Source organism: Canis lupus, chromosome 17, assembly GCF_003254725.2.
Source record: "Canis lupus dingo isolate Sandy chromosome 17, ASM325472v2, whole genome shotgun sequence".
In the NCBI taxonomy this organism is placed as follows: Eukaryota; Metazoa; Chordata; class Mammalia; order Carnivora; family Canidae; genus Canis; species Canis lupus.
Genome location: NC_064259.1, coordinates 40,378,337 through 40,403,801, shown reverse-complemented (window position 1 = coordinate 40,403,801; position 25,465 = coordinate 40,378,337). Strand labels below are relative to the sequence as shown.

General features: G+C 36.8%; 1 protein-coding gene across 1 annotated transcript in view; it reads left to right on the top strand.

Moving 5' to 3' along the window:
- Nucleotides 1–25,465, top strand: part of DNAH6 (dynein axonemal heavy chain 6) — a 231,955-nt gene that overhangs the window by 57,886 nt on the left and 148,604 nt on the right. Inside the window, 10 exon segments of the mRNA XM_025453761.3 lie at nucleotides 603–854; nucleotides 1,493–1,621; nucleotides 4,588–4,701; nucleotides 6,681–6,824; nucleotides 13,656–13,868; nucleotides 14,794–14,886; nucleotides 16,997–17,116; nucleotides 19,391–19,571; nucleotides 21,368–21,464; nucleotides 24,338–24,557. Coding sequence (XP_025309546.3) covers nucleotides 603–854; nucleotides 1,493–1,621; nucleotides 4,588–4,701; nucleotides 6,681–6,824; nucleotides 13,656–13,868; nucleotides 14,794–14,886; nucleotides 16,997–17,116; nucleotides 19,391–19,571; nucleotides 21,368–21,464; nucleotides 24,338–24,557 — 1,563 coding nt within the window.

Genomic DNA, 25,465 nt, shown 5'->3' with positions numbered 1-25,465 from the left:
TTCCCTCTACAGCCATGTGGCAGAGTGAAAGGAGATTTCCCCCAAAACTAGAGAATCTCTCCCCAGAAAATTAGGAAGGGCACTGTCCACTGAAAGTAAGGACATTAAAATGAAGATGTTCAATAGTCAGTTGAAGATAGTAAAAATATAGTAAGGAACATGCAGCCAGAACCATGACCTGTGCATACCTCAGGGGCGGCTCTGGGACAACCCCTGCTCAGTACACATGCCTAGAAGGTCAGATATTGCAACTGAGCATCCTCACCGCACACGTTGTCTCTGAAAACCAAATATTGGCACTGTTTAATGCTACTAGAGAACAAAAGAGAGAGAAGAGAATAATAAACATTTACCAGAGTACTGACTGTGCTCAGCTCTGAACAACTTACCTCCTGGGCCTGATTACCTGCACTATAGCAACAAATATCTTTATCACCTGGCAAGCTTCAGTCAGTATGATCCTACTGTTAAGCTCACTCATCTTGTGCTGGTTATGAATGTGTGATGTTCACAGTGCACAGCAGCTGTCTCCTATTACATAAAACTGAGGGGGAATAATAGGACTCTTGATATATTAACAAGCAACCAATGTTTCTATTTAGATTGAAAGCCTTGAAGATGAAGGGAATATAGTGATTCAAATGTACAAGCTCATTGAACAGTATCAAGTTCCCATACCTCCTGAAGACTTTGCTGTTTTTGCTACTATGAAGCCATCCATTGTTGCAGTTCGGAATGCCATTGATAAATCTGTGGGTGACAGAGAAACAAGGATTAAGCAGTTTTCTCAGCATTTGGGTAGAGATCTTGAAGACCTAACCAATGAAGTGAATGAAGTAAAGCTATTAGCACAGGTAAGCTAAGACAAGATTTAAAAAAAATAATCTGTGTAAAATTGAACTATTATATTTTAATTAAACTATTTCTGGATCATAGTTCATTTTAATCTGATTTAACTTCTATTTTTGTGGTTTCATTCTAATCAATTAACAATGTCTTTGAGCTGCTATTTAAAACTGAACATTTTTCTGAACCCCTAAGTATTTGTGCTTATATCATATCTAGCCACTTATTCTTTACCTTCTCTCTTCCTACCTCTCAGAAATCAAAGGGCTTCCTATTTTCATGAATATAAATGGGAATTTCTCTTATAACATGTCCTCTTCCTTCTCTTCCCTATTACATGCACCTCTCCTTGCCTGAAGTCATGTTGGTTGAAGAAGTGTAGGAAATGAATGTAGATGAGGGAAAATTTATTAGGTACTATTTAAAAATAATTGTCCCCAAGACACTTCTTTATTTCTATACTTTTTACAATATACATCTATTGCTTTAAAATTTTAAAAAAAAGCAACCATTTTAACATTTCCTAGAAATCAGAGTGAGAAGAAAATTAGAAAAATATTTTTGAAAATGTTTATAAATCCATTTCATTTAATGGTCCACATCAAAAAGTAAGAATGACTAATCAAAAATTATCTTAATTTTACAGGATCCACAGATTTTGGATATTGGTGCTGATCAAGATAAAATAAAGCTCATGTTAAGTGATCTGCAGGTAGTTCTAGATGATCTGCAAAAACGTGCATTTCAGTATAAATCCTATCAGAAGAATTTTAAGGTAAAGACAGCTCTGCACATCTGTGTTTAAAATATATGCATAGAAATGGCATTGATAAACAACCACCCTCAACAGTGTGGCTATAACATTCAATATTTGGACACCTATTGTCATTTTGCCAGAATGGTCTAAAATACCAATATGATGTGTTCTCTGCCTTTGAAGTGTTTATAAGATTAGTATACATGAGACACAAAATATCTTTCCTAATAAAAAATAATGATGAATTATATAGATGAACCTTCAGACCAGGGGCTGCAATCTCTATGTCAAAATATGTATGTGGATTTTTAATTTTTTTTAAGATTTTATTTATTTATTCATAGGCACAGAGAGAGAGGGGCAGAGACACAGACAGAGGGAGAAGCAGGCTCTATGCAGAGAGCCTGATGTGGAACTCGATCCCAGGTCTCCAGGATCACACCCCAGGCTGCAGGCGGCACCAAACCGCTGTGCCACTGGGGCTGCCCTATATGTGGATTTTTAAATGTGGTCAATTAAAGCCCAACTAGTCTTCCTTAAGTAATACTCAAACTTCTTTTACATTCTTGTGTGTGTTATGATTCCATGAATATTGCCGATTTTCCCTGGTCTGATGTGCCAATTTGATGAAAGAAGATAATTTGGCTAAGCCAGGGGATAGATAGATAGATGAAGAGAAATGAATAAGAGCTTTAAGTGCTCTGAATAGTATTAGAGACCAAAAAAAGAAAGAATAGTAGAAAAGAAGAGATTCCTAAGCTCAGAACCAGGGAACCACCAGCAATGAGAGAGGTGTTATTAGTCCCTCCAACAGTCTTGGAGGAGTGCTTGGACCTAACATGGGAATGTGCCTATCTATTCTGGCCCCAAGTGGATGGGAGCCATCCACTCTAGCTCTAAGGAGCTATCCACTCTAGAGCCCAGGGCTTGGAAGGGGGAATCTGCAAAATAATAACTGTGACACTAGACATTCACTGGCATAGTATCTGAGATTTGTGTGTTGAAGAACTAGGGTTCAAAGTTGTTCCTGGGTTGAGTTAACTGACCTACAAGATAGGATAGTATACAGTAGGAAGTGAGGTACTAAGGAAACATTGCTTGATAAAAAGTTGTAACTAACAGGTTCTGACCTCTTGGGTCAGAAAGGAAAACCTGAAATAAAAGTATGTCCCCTTCTTTCCATGCTCTGTATCCATACTTGATTAATTCTTAATATTAATTAACCTTAATATTATTAATCAGTCATTACTTGATTAATTCTTCTTTCATGATCAACTCAGGTCTACCCCTCCTTCTGCTGCTCTTAGGCCTAGGAGCTTACTTCTAATTCCTAATGACGACTAGGCTATATCCCTAATGTCAGAGCAATGCTGACCTCATAAGATGAATTTGGAGTTATTCCCACCTCTTCAATTTTTTTGGAAAAGTTTGAGAAAAACTGACATTAATTCTTCTTTAAATCATTTGGTAGAATTCACCAGTAAAGCCATCTGCTCCTGGAGCTGTCTACTTTTGGACTTTTCTGTGTTGGGAGGTTTTGATTATTGGTTCAATCTCCTTATTCCTTATTGGTCTGTTTAGATTGTCTATTTTTTCCTGATCAGTCTTGGTAGGTATTATATTCTTAAGAATTTATCCATTTCTTTTAAGTGATGCAATTTAATTGTTAGGCATATAATTATTCATAGTAGTCTCTTATAATCCTTTGTATTTCTGTGGTATCTGGTATAATGTTTCTTCTGATTTTATTTAAGTCTTCTCTTTTTTTCTTCATCTAGCTAAATGTTTATCTATTTTATTTATCTTTTTTGAAAAACTAGCTCTTAATTTTATTGATCTTTTCTATTTTTCTGGTCTCTATTTAATTTTTTTTCCACTCTGATTTTTATTTCCACTCTGATTTTTTTCCACTCTGATTTTTATTTCCTTCTTCTGCTAATTTTGGGATGTTTATTCTTTTTCAACTTCCTTGATGTGTAAAATTGTTTGAGATCTTTCTATTTTTTAAATATATGCATTTATCGGTATAAACTTCCCTCCCAGAACTGCTTTTACAGCATCCTATAAGTTTTGGTGTGCTGAATTTTCATTGTTTCAAGGTTTTTTTAAATTTCCCCTCTAACCCAGTGGTTGTTTAAGAGTGTATTGTTTAGTTTCCACATGCTTGTAAATTTCCAGCTCTCCTCTTGTTGATTTCTAGTTTCATACCATTCTGACTGAAAAAGTGACTTGGTAGGATTTTAATCTTAAATTTGCTAAGACTTGTTTTGTAGCCTATCATATGATCTGTCCTGGAGAATGTTCTGCATGCACTTGGAAAGAATGTGTATTCAGCTGTTGTTGGATGGAATGTTCAAAGTCCTAGCTTATCACAGGGTTCATGATTTCTGTGCAAACAACCTCCCTGGGGGTTTGTTTGCTTCTAAGCTTAGGCCGTTTTAAAACACTTCTATGAAAACAGCTTCTTCAGATTTTCTTTCAGTCTTTCTCTCTACAGGGTTTATATACAGCTCACAGGGTTACAAAGAGATAAGAAACCAGGCTGTTCTTTGTACTTTAAATCTCCCCATCCCCTCCACCAGCTACTATACAGACATCTCCCTCTTCTGTCATCTTGGTATACATGCCCCAAAGGAAATGAGTACCTCTGAAAACTCATCTGTTTTCCTAAAAGGCCAGGCATATATGATCTAACTTGAAGACGAATGCCTATGGCACTCATGATATTTATGTCTTTACTGAACATTTAGGTTCTAAAGAAGTGTAAAGAGTTATATTTTGTCACTCAAATGGAAATTTGAATATACATAGGGTTTATGATTTATTTTTTTCATTTGTTTCTATCTCTCCCTTTCTTTCCCCACTTAGGACCTACCCATATTCTGCTAAGTAATCACTGCATCAAGAATTACTAATAGGAGAATAATATAAGATCTTTATATCTGAAAACTAAATAATGAATTTTGCTTATTATATTTTTAAAGGTAGAAGTATCAAAGTTTGAAGCTCTGGAAGAAGTTAGTGCTGAATTGAAGCTCAAACAATTGCTCTGGGATTCTTTATCTGAGTGGGATCAACTCCAACAAGAATGGTTAAAGGTAAAATAAAACAAAATAAAAAGCCTCTCAATCCTGAAATCATTTTTTATTAATTAAACTTAATATCATAATAATATGACTTATGATTTTTAACAACCTGAAGTAGTTCTACTTCAGTACAATATGCAATGTTATAATTTTATGGGAATTGTTAACAGCTTTCCAGTGAAATGTGTAAAGGTCTTTCTGTCACTCTATACCACAGACTACAGACTGTGGAGCAGACTACATTATTATAAGGCAGATTTCTTGGGTCCTCCATTTAAGAAGGCTAAATGAAGGAAGCATCAAAAGACCTCACTGGATGTTGTTTAACAGCTTTGTGGCTTCTGAACAGTCTTGTCATGATATACTATACCCAGGTGTTCTTGAAGATCGTAGGATTTTATTTGTGATCTCCACACCTTATATTTCTGTTAACTTAGGTTTCTGTTCTGTTTTGAAAAAAAGAAAAAAAAAAGGAAGCTATTTCATTGACTGTAATAGAATAGAATAGAATCCAAGTAATGAGATCTAGGATCTTTCCTTAAGAGCTCAACAGTAAATTACCAATTAGGGGGCCAACTTCCAATCGTAGCCATAGATTTTGGCTTCTAGGATCTACCCATATATTCAAACCTTGATGAGGGTCAGCCTTCTAGAAGGCAGGCTAGATGATCATCTCTTCTGTCAAGTGTGATATGATCATGTTAGAAATACCATCAACTTCACAAATATTGTTTTACACTTGCTCACTCAGCCTACTCATGCTGATACCTGTAATCAGAAGTCACATGTCTGGTTTAAACACCAGTAACACAGAAAATGTTTCCCAGATAATGTTCTAAGTGTTGGGCATACCACTAGAGACCAAAAACAACACAGTTCAAACCCTCATAGAACTTACCTTTTGATGAGGAAAAGAGAAAACAAATATATGCTATAATATCAAATAATTTTAAGTGCTCTTGTATAACTCCTTTGTCACTTATCTTAGAAATAGGAAATGCTCCTGAGGTATAAAGAAAAAGCTCAGAGAGCTCTCTGATTACTACCATAGTTTAGAAGAGAAGCTTCCAAAAATGGGATGATTTCATCATAGGAAACATACAAAAGGATGCATTAGAGGACAGAAAGGAAATGTTGAACCTAGAAAGAAAAAAAAAGAAAAATGAAGGTTTATATGTAGTCACACATAACACATTAGTTTCAGGTGTACCACGTAGCAATTGAATATTTGTTTATATTGTGAAATGATCACCACAGTAAGTCTAGTTAACATCCATTGCCGTATGTAATTACAAAAACTTTTTTCCTATGATGAGAACTTTTAAGATCTATTCTCTTAGCAACTTTCAAATATGCAATACAGTATAGTCACCATACTATACCTTACACCCCATGACTTATTTTGTAACTAGATATATCTATATATCTTCTTACTCCTTCATCCATTTTACCTACCTCCCACCCCTACCTCTAGCAACCACCAGTCTGTTCTCTGTATCTTTCAGTTTCTTTTCATCTCATTTTGTTTTGTTTTAGATTATATATGTAAATGAGATCATACAGTATTTGTCTTTCTCTGTTTCTATGACTGAGAAATATATTTATAGATACATGTATATATTGGGATACACCTTTAAATAATTTATGTTAAAGGGGTACATAACCAAGTAATAGGAGACTATTGGGTGAGAAAGTTCTGTTAGCAAGAGTAAGAAGTAGCTATTTGTCTCCTTATAAGAGTTGGCTCTCAGGAATAAATTACAGGGATTCCAATACTACATTTGATAATGTGGGAGACAAGAACATGAAAGGAATAAGCAAGTGATGCCTGGTATACTACTAGCAATCTTAATAAGTAAAGTCATTTCCAAAAGTAGAGAGCTGACTTCAATTAAGAATTTAACTACTGTAAAATCTGAGTGAAGGAAAAAATTTTACAATTTAAAGCTTGCCTTTATCATCTATCTTTTTTTTCTTTCTAATTTTTATAGTCCAAATTTGACTGCCTGGACCCAGAATTCCTAAATAGTCAAGTTTCTAAATATGCCAAATTTGTGACTCAATTGGAAAAAGGCTTGCCACCCAACAGTGTAGTTCCCCAGCTAAAACAAAAGGTGGAGAAAATGAAAGAAAAGGTAAGTTTGGTAGAAATTATTTCAAAAACTCCAGATCAACCCATTACTACTCAATGCTAATGAGACTAAAGTCAGGAATCCTTCACTGTTCACATTAGTCAGCTTTGCAGAGAGAAGAGAAAGAATAGACAAATTCAGTTTTTTGAGGGGCAGACTGCATCCCTGTCTTCAACTGGCCAAACCATGCAATTGAATACCTTGGTTCAAGGGGCATTCAGAGTAAGAGTTTCCCAGAGTAAGACTTTCCTGAGTGGTAGGGAACTTAGTGCAGAAATTCAGGTTGTAGGGATGCCAAGATACCAATCTGCTCAGCCTTGGACAACCAGATGAGGCCAGGGCAGCCTTGCCTTTTTATAGTGCACCAAATAAACAGGCCATTTTCCAAATATGCCATGACTTGAAGGTCAGGAAGCCCTGCCATAGGTGTGCAAGGATGGCTCTTTGAAACTTATCACTGCTAAACCAGTACTTGAAATGGGAATGAAAAGGGTTATGGCTTTATCCTTGTAAGCGATTTTAGATTTTTTTAAAAGATGAGATAAAGGACTAAAAGGCATGGGTAGGAAAAGTAAGCAAAACTTCAGGTACAACAAGAAGCAAATTTTCCCCTAGAAGAACATTTTTTGCAACCTCTCCCTCTTTAGTGTTATAGTATCTAGTCAAAACACTTTCTCAAAGTTTCTTTTGTTAACCTCTTTCTTCTTCATTTGCCCTTAATGTGATTATAAGACTGTAAACAAACTTATATGTCACGTTCTGTTCTGTTTTGCATTCCTTCAGAGTTGTGGTTGATTAAAAAAAAAAAAAACTTGCACATAGGGACGCCTGGGTGGTTTAGTCACTTGGGCATCTGCTTTCCATTCAGGTCATGATCCTGGGGGCTTGGGACCAGGACTCACAGAGGACTTGCTGCTCACTGGGGAGTCTACTTCTCCCTCTGCCTCTCCCGCTGCTCCCCGCCTCATATAAATAAATAAAATCTTTTTTAAAAAAAACCTTGCATATAGTAGAAGTCATTTGTTGTGGTATACAGTTCTATGGGTTTTTACAAATGGATAGTGTCATGTATAAAACATAACAGTACTGTACAGAATAGTTTCATTGCCCCCAAGTTCCCATATGCTATTCTTTGTAGTCAGCCTCTCCTTCCTTCCGAGCCCAGGCAACCACTAACCTGTTTCCTGTCCCTAAAGTTCTTCATTTTATATATGATATAACTGGAATAATACAATATGTAGCATTTTGGGTCTAGCAGTGTTCACCCAGAAAAATGCATTTAAAATACATTCAGAAGCCAATCACAGAAAAGCTACATGATATCATAGATATGAAATGTCTAGAATAGAGAAATCCATAGAGAGAGAATGTAGATTAGTGGTTACAGGGTACTATGGAGTGGGAGAAATGGGTGATGATAGCTAAAGGGTATAGGGTTTCCTTTCAGGGTAATTAGATAGTGATAGTTCTAAAATTAGATAGTTCTAAAATTAGATAATGTGAATTAGATACAATTCACATCTCTGTGAATTGTAATATATTTTTAAAAAGATTCTTCCATGTTGTTAGGTGAACCAATAGTTCGTTAATTTTTATTGCTGAGTACTATCCCATTATATGGATTATCACCAATTGGTTTTTCCATTCACCTGTAAAAAGACATTTGGCTTGTGACCAGTTTTATACTGATTATTAATAAGCTGCTCTCAACAGTCGTATATAACTGTTCAAGTGAACATGAGCTTTTAATTCACTTGAGTAGATAACTAGGAGTGAGATTACTACCCCGTGGCATGGTAAATATATGTTTATAAGAAAGTTTTTCAAAGGACTGTAACATTTTGCCTTCCCACAGGCTATGTGTGAGAATTCTAGTTGTTCCTCATTCTTCCCAGCACTCATTATTATTTGGGAAGTTTTTTGTGTCATTGGGTTTGGTTTTCATTTCAGTCACTCCAGTAAATGTATAGAAGTATCTCATGGCAGTCACATTTGCATTTTTCCAGTGACTAATCAGTGGAGTATCTTATTTTCAATGTCTTTTTTCCATCCTTTTATCTTCTTTCCTGAAATGTCTGCTTGGCTCTTAACCCAATTTTTAATTAGGTTGCTTCTTTTGTTATTATTGTGTTTTAAGTGTTCTTTTTTGTAATCTGGATCCAACTCTTTTTTCAAATATGTAACTTGAAAATATTTTTTTCCAGTCAGTGGCTTGTCTCTTCAATCCCTTACCAGTGGCTTTCAGAGTGCAAATGGTTTTAATTTGAATAAAGTCCAATTTATATTCTTTGCTTTTATGGATTCTCTTTTTGTATATATCTAAAAATGTTTTGACAAACTTCTCCTGTATTTTTCTCTAGAAGTTTTATAGTTCTGGCTTTTTTTTACATTAAGGTTTATGATTTATTTTGAGTGATTTTACATAAAATATTAGGTATGTATCAAGGTGTACATTTTTTACATATGTATATCACTCAATACAGCACCATTATTGGAAAAGACTATCCTTTCTCCATTGAGCTGCCCTTGCACCTTTGTCAAAAGTCAGAGGACTATATTTTTTAGTCTATCTCTGGACTCTATTCTGTTTTGTTGTTCTGTAAGTCTATTCTTTCACCAATACTATACTGTCTTGATAACTATAGCTAGTAAGTCTTGAAGTCAAATAGGTTTAAGTCCTCCAAATTCATTATTCTTTTTCACAATTGTTTTGTCTATTCTAATACCTTTACCTTTCCATATAAATCTTAGAATTAGGTTGTTGAAATGTATAAAAAATTGCCGGGAATTTTTGAAGGATTGTGTTGAATATATAGATCAATTTGAAGAGAACTGACTACTTCACCAGACTGAGTTTTCCAATCTGTCACCAGCATAGCCTATCTCTTCATTTAACTAAGTCTTTTTTTATTTTTTTTCATTGAAGCTTTGTAGTTTTGATACAAGATTCTGCATGTATTTTGTTTTATAACTACTTTTTATGTTATCCTAAATAATATTTTTTAATTCTAAATTCCAATTGTTCATTGCTACTATATAGCAGAACACCATTGAATACTATTGATTTTTGTATATTGATCTTATATCTTGTGATCTTACTAAATTCAGTTTTTAATTTTATGGACTTTTTTGTACATTAAAATGAGTTGAGAAGCATTCCTTCCTCTTCTATTTTCTGAAGGAAATAGTATAGAATTAATATTTCTTCTTTAAATGCTTAGTAAAATTCACCAGTGAAGCCATTTCAGCTTGAAGTTTTTTGTTGTTGTTGTTGTTGTTTTTTTTTTTTTTTGGAAGGCTCTTGACTACAAATTAAATTTCTTTAGTACATATTGAATTGTTCAGATAATCTATTTCTTCTTGAGAGGGTTTCATAGTGTATTTTTCAAGGTAATGGTCCATTTCATCCAAATTAATAAATTTATAGACACAGAGTTGATCATATTATTTCTTTGTTATCCTTTAAAAGTATGTAGGATTTGGGGCACCTGGGTCAGTCAGTTAAGCTTCTGACACTTGGTTTCTTGGCTCAAGCCATGATCTCATGGGTCATGGGATGGAGCCCAGCATTGGACTCCACGGAGCGGAGAGTCTGTGAAGATTTCTCTCCTGCCGCTCCCCCCACTCACACTCTCTCACTCTCTCTCTCTCTCTAAAATAAATAAATTTTTTAAAAAAATATATGGGCTCAGAAGTGCTGTTCCCTTTTTCATTGTTGATGTTGGTAATTTGTATCTTCTGTATAGATTTATCTGTTTGCTTATCTTTCTTTTTATTTATTTTTGCTTATGTGTCTTTCTAACTCATCCATCCATCAATTCAGTTGTTAATTATGTCAATATGAACTCATGGATATTTATTTTATAATTTGGATTATAGTGCAACTTTATTGTTTGCAATTTATTGCTAAATCATTACAACTTTGGTCATTGAAAGCTCTCTCAGATGATTTCTGTGTCCCTTTGATATACCTTATCATTTGGGGTATTTTTGTATTTTACCTTTACAAATACTATATGCATAATATATTACTACTATTTTTATCTTATATAATCATCTTTCAGGACAATCAAAATAGGAAACAAAATGAAATTTATTTTGCTTTATTCCATTTCCAGTGTTCTTTATTTCTTTATAGGGTTGTAAGATTCTGACTCATTGCCTAAAGAACTGTCTTTAATATTTCTTATGAGTAGGTATGCTAATAATGAATTCCCTAAATTTTTGTTTTGAGAAAGTTTTTATCCTTTATTTTGAATGATTATTATTTTTAAAAATTTTATTTATTTGAGAGAGAGAGTGCAAGTGAATGAGAGAGAGCACAAGCAGGGGGAGGGGCAGAAGGAGAAGGAGAAACAGATCATGACTTGAGCCAAAGGCAGATGCTTAACCAACGCAGCCATACATGCGCCCCTTGAATGATAATATAAATGATAATTTAAACTTCTCATCCGAAGTCATCCCGTTTTGTTTTTTCTTTTAGCAATTTAAAAGTATCCTTGTATTGCTTTCTTGCTTGCATGATTTCTTTCTGCTGTGGTTCTTGTCCCTGTTCTTCTGTAGACAATGTGTATTTTGGGGGGCTGCCTTCAAGATTATTTCTTTTTCTTCATTTTTGTCAGTTTATAATGTGATATGCCCAGGTGTGTTGTTGTTGTTGTTGTTGTTATTGTTGTTTACAGATTGTATTTATCCTGCTTAGTGTTCTCTGAGTTTCTTGGATTTGTGGTTTGGTGTCTGTCTAATTTGGGGGGGGGAATGTAGCCATTTTTTTTTCTCTTTGAGATTTGTATTGCATATTTTATTTTATTTTAAGATTTATTTACTTATTTATGACAGACATAGAGAGAGAGAGAGAGAGAGAGAGAGAGAGAGAGGTAGAGACACAGGCAGAGGGAGAAGCAGGCTCCATGCCGGGAGCTCCATGCGGGACTCGATCCTGGGACTCCAGGATCGCGCCCTGGGCCAAAGGCAGGCGTGAAACTGCTGAGCCACCCAGGGATCCCCTGTATTGCATGCATATTTTAGACCATTTGATATTGTCCTATAGCTTTTGGGTGCTCTGTCCGTGCTTTTGGATTTTGGTTTTTGGTTGTTTGGGTTGTTTGGTTTTTTTTCTACTATTTTTTCTTGTGTGTCAATGTAGGGAATTTCTACTCCCTTATCTTCCAGTTCACAGATTCCTTAGCTGTGTCAAGGTCATCAAAAGCATTATCTCTCTTGCTGTCTCTTTCCACTCTAACATTTATTTAATTTTTAATTATAGTTTCCATCATCATTCTATTGACATTTCTCATCTGATCTTGTATGTTGCCTATGTTTTCAATTAGAGCTACTAACATATTAGTTAAAATCACTTTGAATTCCCTGTTAATTTCAATATTGTATACCATATCTTAGTCTGGTTCTACTTTTCTTGTCTCATTAGTGTATGTTTATCTTAATTTTTTATACAGTTCTTAAATTTTTATTGAAAGCCAGACATTTTGATGTAGTACAATAGATACTGAAGTAAATAATTTTTATGCCTGGAGATGAACATACCTTTCCTCCTACTTGTTTTTTGGCTTGGCATGTTATGTTAAATCTAGTAAGGAATTGGGCTACATTTGAGGTTTAATGTTGCTATGGTTACCTTCAGTCTACTACAGCCTTCAAATAATTATTCTTTTGATACCTTGTGTTTATGGTTTGGGCTCATTTGCCAAAGATTTTTTTTTTTTCAATTTTTGTTTCTCTCTGGCCTTGGGTCCTCCCTTTATATTGTCCCTGGAGAGAATCTGTCTCTGCAACTAATCAGTCTATATTCCACTGTTATTTTTATTCAATATTTGTTAGCCCAATGAGAGAAATGAGGGTCATTCTCTTGTGTTCTGACTAAGCCTCTATCTTAGCAAGGCACTATGTTCCTTGTTCTCAGATTGCTTACCTTCACAGGTGTTCCTGCCCCTCCTCTAGTTGTAGTAATGAGCTTAGATGTTTTTCTTTCCCTCTTCCACAAGTAGAACTTTTATTTTCCCAGCCTATTTCTCCCAGTATATACAGAAATCTACAATGGGTTATCTATCACAATGCCTTGAAATGACAGTATTTTTTGTTCGTTTACCTGACATTAAGTCTTTTGTTCTCTAGGGAAACTAGGAAAAATGGGCTGATTAGTTTTACAATCCTGACTGCTATGTCCCTCTCCAAGCCAGCTCATAAGGTTCACTTTCTTAGGATACTCCCCAATCTTCCCTGTGAACACCTCAATATTTGTAGCCCCCAGGGACTTCACAGCTCTCATGCTACCCTATGCTCACTCCTTAGCAATTTATTTTTAAAATTTAGCTGAATTTTCCTACTAGCTTAAATAGTAACCCAAAGCATCTGTCCTAGGTAAGCAAATTCTCAAGTCCTATTTTTTTTTACTTTGGAGAAATTCACAGATACCAGTCTTTCCCCAAATTTTGAGTTAGTTGGTTGCCCTGCAACCTCAATTTTTTTGATGGACAGAGTACTCCTTTTTTGTAAGAGTACAAGTGGTGTTCTTTCCAGGTTCTCTACATTCCTAAATTGAAACAGAAATCTTGAGCTATGTTTTTAAGATAGGAGAGGTGGGGAGGGGGAGGGGGTTACTGGGTGATGAACATTAAGGAGGGCACTTGATATTATAGGCACTGAGTGTTATATGCAACTGATGAATCACTAAATTCTACCCCTGAAACTAATAATACACTATATGTTAAATAAAATAAATAAATAAACAAATATTTAAAAAGAAATAAACTTGTATATCTATGGTCAAAAAAAAAGATAAAAAACATGGTATCTTTAAGAATGTTTGCTTTCCAGCTTCCAGTTATCATTGACTTGAGGAACCCAACTTTGAAGCCAAGACATTGGGCAGCTATTGAACAAACAGTTGATGCCTCCTTAGTGGACCTTGAAATTCCATTAACCTTGGAGAAGCTCTCCGAGTTGCATGTTTTTGACTTTGGTCAAGAAATCCAGGACATTTCTGGACAAGCTTCTGGAGAAGCTGCCTTGGAAACAATTCTTAAAAAGGTAAACCTGAAAAATGTGTTCTGAAGATCACGGAATGTAAAGGTCCTTTTTTTTTTTTTTTTTTTTTAAGGTTTCATATTCAGTGTGAAGATCACCAACTTTTTATTCATCTAGATGGGTTTTCAGCATTGCAGCTCTCACCCTCTTGTTATCAGTTATCCTTCTGTTTTTTCCTTTCATTTATTACCATTATTATTATCAGTAGCAGTTTTATCATTATCTTCTTTCTACTTAGCTTACAAGCCCACTTTGATGACAACGAAGTTTGAAATTTGCATAGTTCTATAAAAAACCACATTCTATGGAAAAACTTTTATACCAAAATACACCATCTTTCAAACTACCAGATAGAACTAACAGTGTGAAATGTTACAAGACATTAAAGATGGGTAGCCCAGGTGGCTCAGCAGTTTGCGCCACCTTCAGCCCAAGGTGTGACCCTGGAGACCAGGGATCAAGTCCCATGTCGGGCTCCCTGCAAGGAGCCTGCTTCTCCCTCTGCCTGTGACTCTGCCTCTCTCTCTCTCTCTCTCTCTCTCTCTCTCTGTCTCTCATGAATAAATAAATAAAATCTTTAAAAAAAGACATTAAAGAAACTTCCCTACTTAAGCTACTTACCTCCTTACCCTAAAAATACACACATAGCTACAAATCACTTGAGTAAAAAGAAATATTTTCCTTATTTTTAAAACATAAAGTGGTAAGGGATACACATTAACATATCAAATTATTCATATGTATGAATGCTCATCAATAAAATTTAGCATATCTGTATCATTTAATCAAGAAGAGAATTTTAAGAATTTTAAAGGCAGGAAAGAGGAGAATGGGATAATTATGGAGTTTTCACTTATTTTATTCTATATGCATTTGTTGAGTAAACACAAATGAATTTAGGTATTCTAAAACTTGAATTATTTCTAAGGTGGAAGATTCTTGGAAAACAACTGAATTCGTCATTCTCCCTCATCGTGACTCCAAAGATGTGTTTATCCTGGGTGGCACTGATGACATACAGGTAGGTTACTGGGTTATTGAAAACCCATGGGAGGGGATCCCTGGGTGGCTCAGCAGTTTAGGACCTGCCTATGGCCCAGAGTGCGATCCTGGCGTCCTGGGATTGAGTCCCACATCGGGCTCCCTGCTTGGAGCCTGCTTCTCCCTCTGCCTGTGTCTCTGCCTCTCTCTCTCTCTCTCTCTCTCTCTCTCTCTCTATCTCTCTTTCTCTCTCTGTCTCTCATGAATAAATAAATAAAATCTTTTTTAAAAAATGAAAAGAAAAGAAAACCCATGGGAAATATTGGTCAGACCTACTCCTGAATCTCCTATGAGAAATTATGGTGAAGGAATGAAATATAAGAGTTAGTAAATAAGAAAAAATCTAATTAGAAAGGTAAAATATGAATATGAATAATTGACAGGGATGCTAATACATAAAGTATTTAGCAAAGCTATATATATATATAAATATATATATATTAATATTATAATCCTATAGCTAACAGTTGAAGAATTTTGAAAAACAAGAGGGGATCCCTGGGTGGCTCAGCAGTTTAGCACCTGCCTTTGGCCCAGGGTGCAATCCTGGAGTACCAGGATCGAGTCCCTGCATCGGGCTCTCGGCATGGAGCCTGCTTTTCCCTCTGCCTGTGTCTCTGCCTCTATCTCTCTCTCTCTATGTCTATCATAAATAAGTAAATAAATCTAAAAAGAATTTTGAAAAACAAGAGATAATTTATGGCTGAAGTGATCACAGAATCCTTGCTAGACCAGGCAAAGACATGCTGGACCTTAAAGAGTAAATGAGATTTGACATATATAGACGAGAATGAAGAGCATTTCAAACCATTTAAATGAGGCAGAGAAACACGAGCAAGCATTTCAAATTGATAGCACACTAAAAAACTAAGTTCACTTGAATTTTTTAAGATTAGGAGTAGATGGCCATGCTCTATGAACAACAAAAGAAAATAAATCTGGGGCGCCTGGGTGGCTCAGTTGGTTAAGCATCTACCTTTGGTTCAGGTCATGATACTGAGGTCTTGGAATTGATCCCTACATGGGGCTCCCTACGCAGAGAGAGCCTACTTCTCTCTCTCCCTCTGCTCTTCCTCCCTGCTCATACTCTCTCTCTAATAAATAAAATCTTGAAAGAAAGAAAGAAAGAAAGAAAGAAAGAAAGAAAGAAAGAAAGAAAGAAAGAAAGAAAGAAAGAAAAGAAATGAAAGAAAAAGAAAGGAAAGAAAGAAATCTAACCTATGTATTTGCAATATTCTTAGTGATTTAAAATTCAAAGACACATTTGTTTACCAAAAGGATCTGTGTCTTCCGGCCTATTTTAAAAAGTAAAGTCCTGGCCCATTTGAATGTACCCCCACCAGAAGTAGAGATGACATGGCTTTGCCAGGTGTAGCATGGAAGAGCAAGACCAGATGTCATGCTGGGCAGTAGATGGGAGAGCAAACCCACAATGGAAATCAGGCAGTGTGAGGCCAAGTGATGCTAGGTCATGGGGCTTTCGCTCTCAAGAAATTTATAATTTAAATAGAGTGATTAAAATCCTTTAGATTGACATACACATTTTTTAGAATGCATATGTCTGTGAGGGTAGCTGCAGTGTTAGAGAAAAAGTAAAGGAAGAAGGTAGAGGGAAAATGGTTTTTAATTGTTCTGAGCTTGATATCAATGAGTTCAATTTCAGCCTTCAAGATAATTGAGATAAAATGATGTTTCATTGGATAGAGAAGACACCTAATTTTGCAAGTTTTGAGTACTTTGAGAAATAAAGGCCTACATGACCAAATGGTATAAAGAAGTACCAGATACCTTAAAGTAGGAGGAGAGAGGAGGAGAATATTGAACCAAACAAAAATCATGTGCCATTAATAGTATAGAAACAGCCAAGATTTGCCAATCAAAAGTCTCTTGATGACATTTGAAAGAACATCACAGTGGGTTGTGAGCCATCATGAAGTGGATGAGAAAGGGAAGTGGGTAGGTAGGAAACAGTAGGTGGAACTAAGCTATTTATTCAAAAAGTTGGCTTTTCAGTGGATTCTTGGAATTAAACATCTGTAATTATCTTTGAGAGCACAAACACAGGATGCTGCATGTGTTCTTTTTTAAAGGTCCTTCTTGATGACAGCACCATCAACATTGCAACCATTGCCTCATCACGTTACGTTGGTCCATTGAAAACTCGAGTGGATGACTGGCAGAAACAACTTGCTTTATTTAATCAGACACTGGTGAGTGAAGGTGATTTCAATTCATGTGCTCAGAGAATTGGAGAGCCATGGTACCTTAGAAATCATTTCTTTAGTCACTAAAGTATGATGTAGTTTAGAGATAAGATTTAATTGTTGACATTTTGTTATATTCAGAATGTAAGAAAAATGCAAATATATAGCACTCTTCTTTATATGATTTTGCTATCTCTCTTGTATTAGTTATTATTGCCATGAAACAAAATACCACAAATTTGGTGAAATGAACAGTCTATATTTATTATTCCTCGGTTTCTGTGGGTCAGGAGTTCATATGTGGCTTAACTGAGTCTCCTAGTTAGGGTCTCACAAAAGTTCAATCAAGATGTGGGGCAGGGCTTGGTTCTCATCAGAGGTTCAACTCAAGGAGGATCTACTTTCAAGCTCACTCAGGTTGTTGCCAAAAATTATTTCCTCACAATTTTGGGACTAAGTGCTTCAGTTTCTTGCTGGCTGTCAGCTGGAGGTCATCTTCAGCTCCTATATGTTGCCCACATTTTTTGTTTATTTATAAATCTATAGTTTTATCAAGACAAAACTCATCAGCATGGGATGAAGTTTACATTTAAGCAAAATTTTCACAGAAACCTAACACATGCCTGAAAAGATTTTATAATGGAGTTCTAGAAGCAGGTCTAGATGAAGGGAAGCACTGATAGGTATCATGATTCAAGATAGCATTTTGAGTATTAATTAATTATTAAGATAAAAACATTTTTTGTTCTGTGTTTTAAAAGTGACCACTATCCCATTATGAAAATTTAATCTTCTCCTGAGACCAGAGCTTTTGAAATCATTCAGCTCTTGAAATGAGTCAGTGAACTTGGGCTGTCAGTGACTGAACCCTGTCACCAATGTCTGAAACCATTCAGTTAAAAAAACAGAGAGGCTCCAAGAGTTTTTCCTCCTTAGAACATGAGCCCTTGCCTTTCCCTACTCTCATTCCCCCTGTACCATTTTCTTCCTCTCCCTAAGTACCTCAGTCAGTTGATATTATAACTTCATAACTGGAAAAGAAAGAGTCTTCTTATCAATGAGAAGAATTAGTATCTGTAATAACAGTCTTCCTGTGCATACAATCCAGTGACTTGCCCTCCTCAGCCAATTTCCATCCGAAAATGCAGCTTTGGTAACTTATTAACTGGCTTTAACCTTGCTGGCAACAACATTAAGCTCAGGTAGGGAACACACTGGCTTCTAAGCCTCAATCATTCAAGCTTTTAGACCACCTCTCACAGTGCCACAACAATCTCATATTTATTGGAAAAACATGCAGTGTTGCTTGAAGTCTGCTTGGTGCCCTTCCTTGTGGTACACCTTTCCTTTTTATTTTATTCTAGCTCAGACTATCCCATAGTAGAACAAAGAACCCACTTACACTGACTTACTTTGTTCCCAGCCTATCTCTTTCTTAGACGTCAGATTTTTAGCTTGATTTAATTATGTTTAGATTTCTAAATATTCTAATATGAAAGGTTATCTGGGAAATAATAAAGGCACTAAGTAGGAAAAGATAATTTGTGCCAACCTTGTGTCATAGAGATCATTTTCAGGAATCTACCCTCTTTGATGAACACCTTATAATCTGACCCTGTCAGCCTCCTCTACTGATGAGTGGGCCGGATGAAGAGAGGGACTACAGAGCAAAGTAATGTTTTCATAGAGGGTTCTTTTAAAAAGTGCCAAATAGGACTTTCTAAAGAATTAACTGTCTGAGTGGTTGTGACATCAGTTCTCAGGCATAACCCCTAAATCCAGAATGAGAAGAGAGAAATTTTCACAGACGTTGGGCCTACACATGCAATGGCAGGACGTAGAGAAGACAATGAGAATTACCATTCTGACAGTGCATTTCTGGTTTCTTCAATAATAGTGACTACCTCTAAGGGGAGAGGCAGTGGGTGATTTTCTTCTTCCTCCAGTCCTCTGTACCTACTGCATGTTCTGTCACAAGCAAATTTTACTTCTCTGATTGAAGAATGAGAAATGAATCATATTTCTTTTCTAAAAAGAGAGAGAGAAGAATATAGATATAAATGGGGGGGGATGGTAGACTCATAATTCTGCCTAGTATAACATGGGTTGAAATTAGGCTGCAGGGAGTCTTGGACCTTTTAAGGAGGTTTCATCTCAAAGAACCTGTGAGAAGTCCCCAAAATGAAAAAGATATAGTGAGTCCCCATGTAATTATTTTTAATGTGACTATGTTTTCAGTTCAGGATTAAAAATTTGGTTATGCCTGTATTTTTCCTCTAGGAAGAGTGGCTGAACTGCCAAAGAAATTGGCTATACCTAGAAAGTATTTTTAATGCTCCAGATATTCAGAGGCAATTGCCTGCCGAAGCTAAGATGTTCCTTCAAGTGGATAAGTCATGGAAAGAAATCATGAGGAAGGTGAACCGGTTGCCTAATGCTCTTCGAGCAGCTACTCAACCAGGTATAAAACAAAAATTTAAAAAAACAAACTAAAAGACTTTACAACCATCTAAAATGATTAACACCTGTAAGATCCTGACAATATGTGGTACACTCAATCCTTGATTCTTGTCATCATTGATGACCAGGAATATTTGTAGCATATCTGACACTCTTCCTGAGCAATGTGAATTGAACACTGTTGTTGTGGTTGTTGTTAATTATTATCATTGTTATTATTACCTGTCAGCTGAGTTCATAGTTTTGACACCCAAGAATCTGATTCTTTTTGCTGCTTTCATAATTCGGTTCCTGCCACAGAGAATCAGTGATGCTTGCATGACACAATTTGACTACAAGACATATATTCACATCCAGGTGACCTAGTCTGCTAAAGCTCTCACAGACTTGTAACCATAAAAATGTTCACATTTTATCTTTCATTAATTCATGAAAAACATTTAAAAATATTACCACAAATTATGATTCTAATCTCAAGGTTGAAATGTGTTTTAATAAGTTCTGTTTCTAGGGATATGGAATCAATGCTTTGGTGCATGCATATACATGGTTATTGAACTTTATCAAAGCCTCAGCAAGCTTGCTTGTTGTTCTGCAACATATGACCTTTCCTGGTGAATACCTCCAGATAGCTTCCCTGTCAAGCAGAAGCAGCCTGATGGGCTATGCTCTTTGCCCAAAGAGTCTTACGTAAAAGCAGAAACAGAAAGGAAAAACTATATGGTGTGAACAGAATTGAAAACTTTTAAACTTTGGGCCTCGGAAGGTCACCCACATTCCTTGACTCCTAGCCATCTTCCAGCCAGCAACTGAATCACTTCAGCCTCTGCTTCTGTCCTAACATCTCCTGCTCTGTCTCTGACCCTCTTGCCTCCCTCCTAGAAGAACCCCTGTGATTACATTGGGCACACTAGATAATCCAAGATAGCCTCCCCATCCCATGATCATTGGTCACATCTCCCAACTTCCTTTTTCCATATAAACTAACATATTCTCAGGTTCTGGGGAATAGGGCACAGACATCCCTGAGAGTACTTTATTCTGCCTACCACATGCATATTCAAATCTTTTGCTGCAAAAATATTAATGTGTGTGATTACAGAGTACTGCTGCAGTCTCCACTGGACTTGTTATGTAAAAGCTTTTGAAATTTAAAAAATATATGTGATTCTTAAATATATCTGGCCATAGGGATTTCAGAGAAAGAAGTGCGGATCTATATATGTCATTTCAGGTGATGATGAAGCTATGAAGGAAAATAGCATAAGGGGCTGCAGAACAGCTGGGGGCTGCTGTGTGTGTGTGTGTGTGTGTGTGTGTGTGTGTGTGTGTGTTTGATGGAGGGCTGTTTTGACAGAGTGGCTTTTGAGCAGAAAGTATTAGGAAAGAAGGAATGAGACACGTGTGCAAATCTGAAGGAGGGTATGAAAGGCAGAAGAACAAAGGTGAAGACCCAAGATGACATTGTACTTAGCACACAGAACGGTTTGTGCTTGGGTTTGGCTTTGGTTCATGCATTCCCAGCCCCTTAAAAGTGGGGGGTATCAGGTAAAAAATAAAAAATGTTTCAGGTTGAATACTTGTCTGTCTGTGGTAAATACTGAAATTAATATTAGATCATGTTATTAAAAGTAATAGTTAATATTGTTAGCCAATTTCCCCCAATTTAGATTTCTTCTCAAATAAAACCAAAGCTTTGAAGAATGCTAATGTCATATTTTACTTCCACTTAAAATTGTATCTCCTATTTATTTTAACACAATATAACCAGTATCTTTTCTCCCCCCCAACAAACAGGACTTCTGGAAACTTTTCAAAATAATAATGCATTACTTGACCAAATTCAAAAGTGTCTAGAGGCATATTTAGAATCCAAAAGAGTTATCTTTCCAAGGTAAGTTTATAAAGCAACCTATGATATTTTCTGTAGTGAAGATTATCCATTAATTTAAAAGGATATACTTAAAAACAAACTATAACCTCAAAATATCAGGGAACCAGAGCAAGAAACAAGAAAGATATCATAATTGGCTGACCAATCCAGCTTATATCTTGACTGAAGAGTGTAAGTCTCAGAGATTAAGGTAGAGTATTTGGTAAAGAATTAAGTGGTTAAGTACCCAAGGTGCTGAGGGATTCTTGGTTTCAGCATTGTTTCATTTTTGGGTGCGCACACGTGTCCCTGCCTCTGTACATGTTTACACTGATGTGAAAAGTCAGAGAACCTTGTGTTGCCTGAGCAGGTTTCTTTGGGTTAATCAATGACCTAAGAGTGTCCCTGGAGAAGTTGTCCAAGAGATCATTTCACAAACTCCAAATGAAATTTTTTACTCATCTCTTTATTCCAAAAACATACTAAATGTTATGCTCAGAGCTAAAGATAAAAAGAACAAGACTGGATCCCTACCCTAATGGGGCTCATGGTTAACAGGTGGATAGTCAGGTAAATAAACCATTATAATATAATTATATAACACCAGAATAAACTACTTGATGTTAGCCAATGATCCCAACTTCAGTCATTAGGGCACATTGTACTATAACACAGATGATATTGGCAAAATGGATTATCTTTCCGGGTATTTTCCTGTTTGTTGTTAAGGAGTGGCCATTAATTAAGGTCTGTCCTAGGAAAAACACTGTGGCAGCCAGGGTTAGGTCCATATCTGGGTTACTTGGTCAAGAGGGGTAATTGCTGGGTACCAGGACAGGGTATGTGTGTACATGAGAAATCCAAGACCTGAAAGATTTGGTTGAGTTTTCACAGAAGTGGTCAGGCTTTAAAGAATACACACAAATCTTACTAAAACATCATTCAGGTGACATGGAGAAAGGTAGAAGAATCTGAGGTTTGGAATGTGCCTTTTGTCTGTTTTACTCTTAAATCAGTGGTTCCCAATTTGAGTCTCCCAAAGCCGGAGAAAATCTATATACTACTTTTGATTTCTTTGTGTCTTTTGGAAGATTTATAAACATTACCTCAAAGAATATAAAATGAAATTCAGGGGGCCTGGATGGCTCAGTCAGTTAAGTGTCCAACTCTTGGTTTCAGCTCAGGTCATGATCTCAGGGTTCACACTCAGCCGGGCACCTGATGGAGATTCTCTCTTCCTCTTCCTTTGCCCCTCCCCCCATAATCTTTCTATTAATTAATATATCACTGTTGGGAAGCCTGGGTGGCGCAGTTGTTGAGCATCTGCCTTTGGCTCAGGTCGTGATCCCGGGTCCTGGGATTGGGTTCACATTGGGCTTCCTGCATGGAGCCTGCTTCTCCTTCTGAGTATGTCTCTGCCTCTCTCTGTATGTCTCTCATAAATAAATGAATATATATATATATATATAAAGTCTAGGTTTTGGCTTTGTGCTGCTTTAGACATTCTTGAGCACATCTCTTGGAGTACCGACAAGAAAACTGGAAACAGTTTTCTTATGATATTAAAAGCGAAAAGCTTCAGCTTTTATTTGTTCTTTTGCTTAGAACTACATAAACTGGGTCTGCTACGTGTATTATGTCAGGAGGCTCTATGTGGTATTGGTTTCACCCTGCAGACCTTAATGAAGACATACTGTGAGCTGCAGACCAAGTTAGCTTCTGGGGATACAAGATGAATACAGTACTGTTCCAGATTTCACAGGGCTCATGGTCCAATCTTCATAGTTATCTGTTTCTTTAGTTTAAAAAGAAGCATGGGCACAAATTAATTATTACTGGATGGTAAAGAAGCAGGACTTATAAGAGTCCAACCAGTAGCATCTTTATTTCTAACTAATAACTGTCTTTGCATTCCCTGCTGGGAGCTGGTTTCTTCCTGGCCCCTGGACAAAATTTTGAGCAGACCTCTGAATTTTCTGGTCATTCTCAAATAATTAAAACAAACACATCTTGTCACTTCAACCCTATAAATGATCTTTAATAATCAAACTCTAAACTTCTTTTAAAGTGAAAGCTTCCCCTTTCCCTGCCCAGGTCTGTTGCAGGTCTAAAGGCTTTAGTGTTGATGAGGGTATATGGTAAATCAACCCTCCCCTCTCCCTATTAGGTTTCTGAGACTCTAGGTTTGGGGCAAGGAGAAGAGAGGCAAGGCAGCAGAGCAGCCTGACTGGGCTGGTGCATATCTGGCCCCCTCTCTTCGACATGGGGACTGTCATGGGCTCTTTACCATTCATTCCCTTCAAAACCTAGGGATCTCTCATAGTGAAGATCCAGAAGTGAAGTGTCTTCTCTGGCCAGGCCCTTATCCCTCTCCCTCATCCCTCAGCACCCACACAGGCCCCTTCCCCAATTCTTTTCCTACAGTGTCTTCATGTCTCCAAATGGCCCTGGTGGGCAAGATCACAGAAAATCCCATGCAGATTACACCAGCATGGCCCACGTGTGGATATTCACAGACCCAAATAAAGCTCCTCTAACCACCTATCCATCTACCCAACACATTAGGTGTTGAAAGCAGGTAGGTGTAAGGTGTTAAAGCTAGATTCTAGGGAAAACTAACATATCTTCACTCTAGAACAAATCAGTATCATGGCAAGAGCTAGCATTTTTTGAAAAAAATTATATGTATCAGGCACTAATTCTAGATGTCTGAGATGCATCCACACTTGTCTCTATAGCAATTGTATTTAGAGACATGTGGTCTCCCCAGAAATCCAGGACCAGTAGGTTGGAGGTTCAAGAAATCAGTGACTGAGAAAGAGATTTATCTTTCATGTCTACATAAGGCTTTCCTTCACTTTCAAGTTACATTTTAAGTATTTTCTTTAATCCAGATTTTACTTCTTGTCAAATGATGAACTTCTGGAGATTCTGGCCCAAACACGAAATCCCCAAGCTGTGCAACCACACTTACGGAAATGCTTTGACTCCATTTCAAAGCTTGAATTTGCTGTCATGCCTCCTACTGAAGGAAAAATTCCTGGTGTGGAAGGAGAGCCAGAAAAGGTTTACACTAATGATATTTTAGCGATGCTATCACCAGAAGGAGAACGGGTGAGGTGCTTTTTGTTTATAATTCTTTACAGGGAAGCTTTGTTGCCATTCTAGGGTTAAGGGTAGAAGTTTCCTCTTTGTCACTCTAAAGCATTCATCAAGGGCTATGGCATCGCACTCTGTGGGCTCAGCAGTTTCAGAGATAACCAAGATGAAATTCTTGGCCACAAAGAGCTCTAGTGGAGATATGGTCAAACAAATGTTTAAGAAGTACCATGGTTGGGGGGATCCCTGGGTGGCTCAGCGGTTTGGCGCCTGCCTTTGGCCCAGGGTGCGATCCTGGAGTCCCGGGATCGAGTCCCATGTCGGGCTCCTGGCATGGGGCCTGCTTCTCCCTCTGCCTGTGTCTCTGCCTCTCTCTCTCTCTCTGTGTGTCTAAAATAAATGAATGAATGAATGAAAAGAAAGAAAGAAAGAAAGAAAGAAGAAAGAAAGAAAGAAAGAAAGAAAGAACGAACCACAGTTGGGATTGTGAACTGGAAAACTGTGTGGAGGTTCCTCAAAGAGTTAAAAATAGATCTGCCCTACAAACCCAGCAATTGCACTGCTGGGGATTTACCCCAAAGATACAGATGCAGTAAAATGCCTGAACACCTGCACCCCAATGTTTATAACGGCAATGTCCACAATAGCCAAACTGTGGAAGGAGCTTTGGTGTCCATTAAAAGATGAATGGATAAAGAAGATATGGTCTATGTATACAGTGGAATATTACTCAGCCATTATAAACGACAAATACCCACCATTTGCTTCAATGCAGATGGAACTGGGGGGGGGGTATTATGCTGAGTGAAATAAGTCAATCGGAAAAGGACAAACATTATATGGTCTCATTCATTTAGGGAATATAAAAAATAGTGAAAGGGAATAGAAGGGAAGGGAGAATAAATGTGTGGGAAATAATAGAA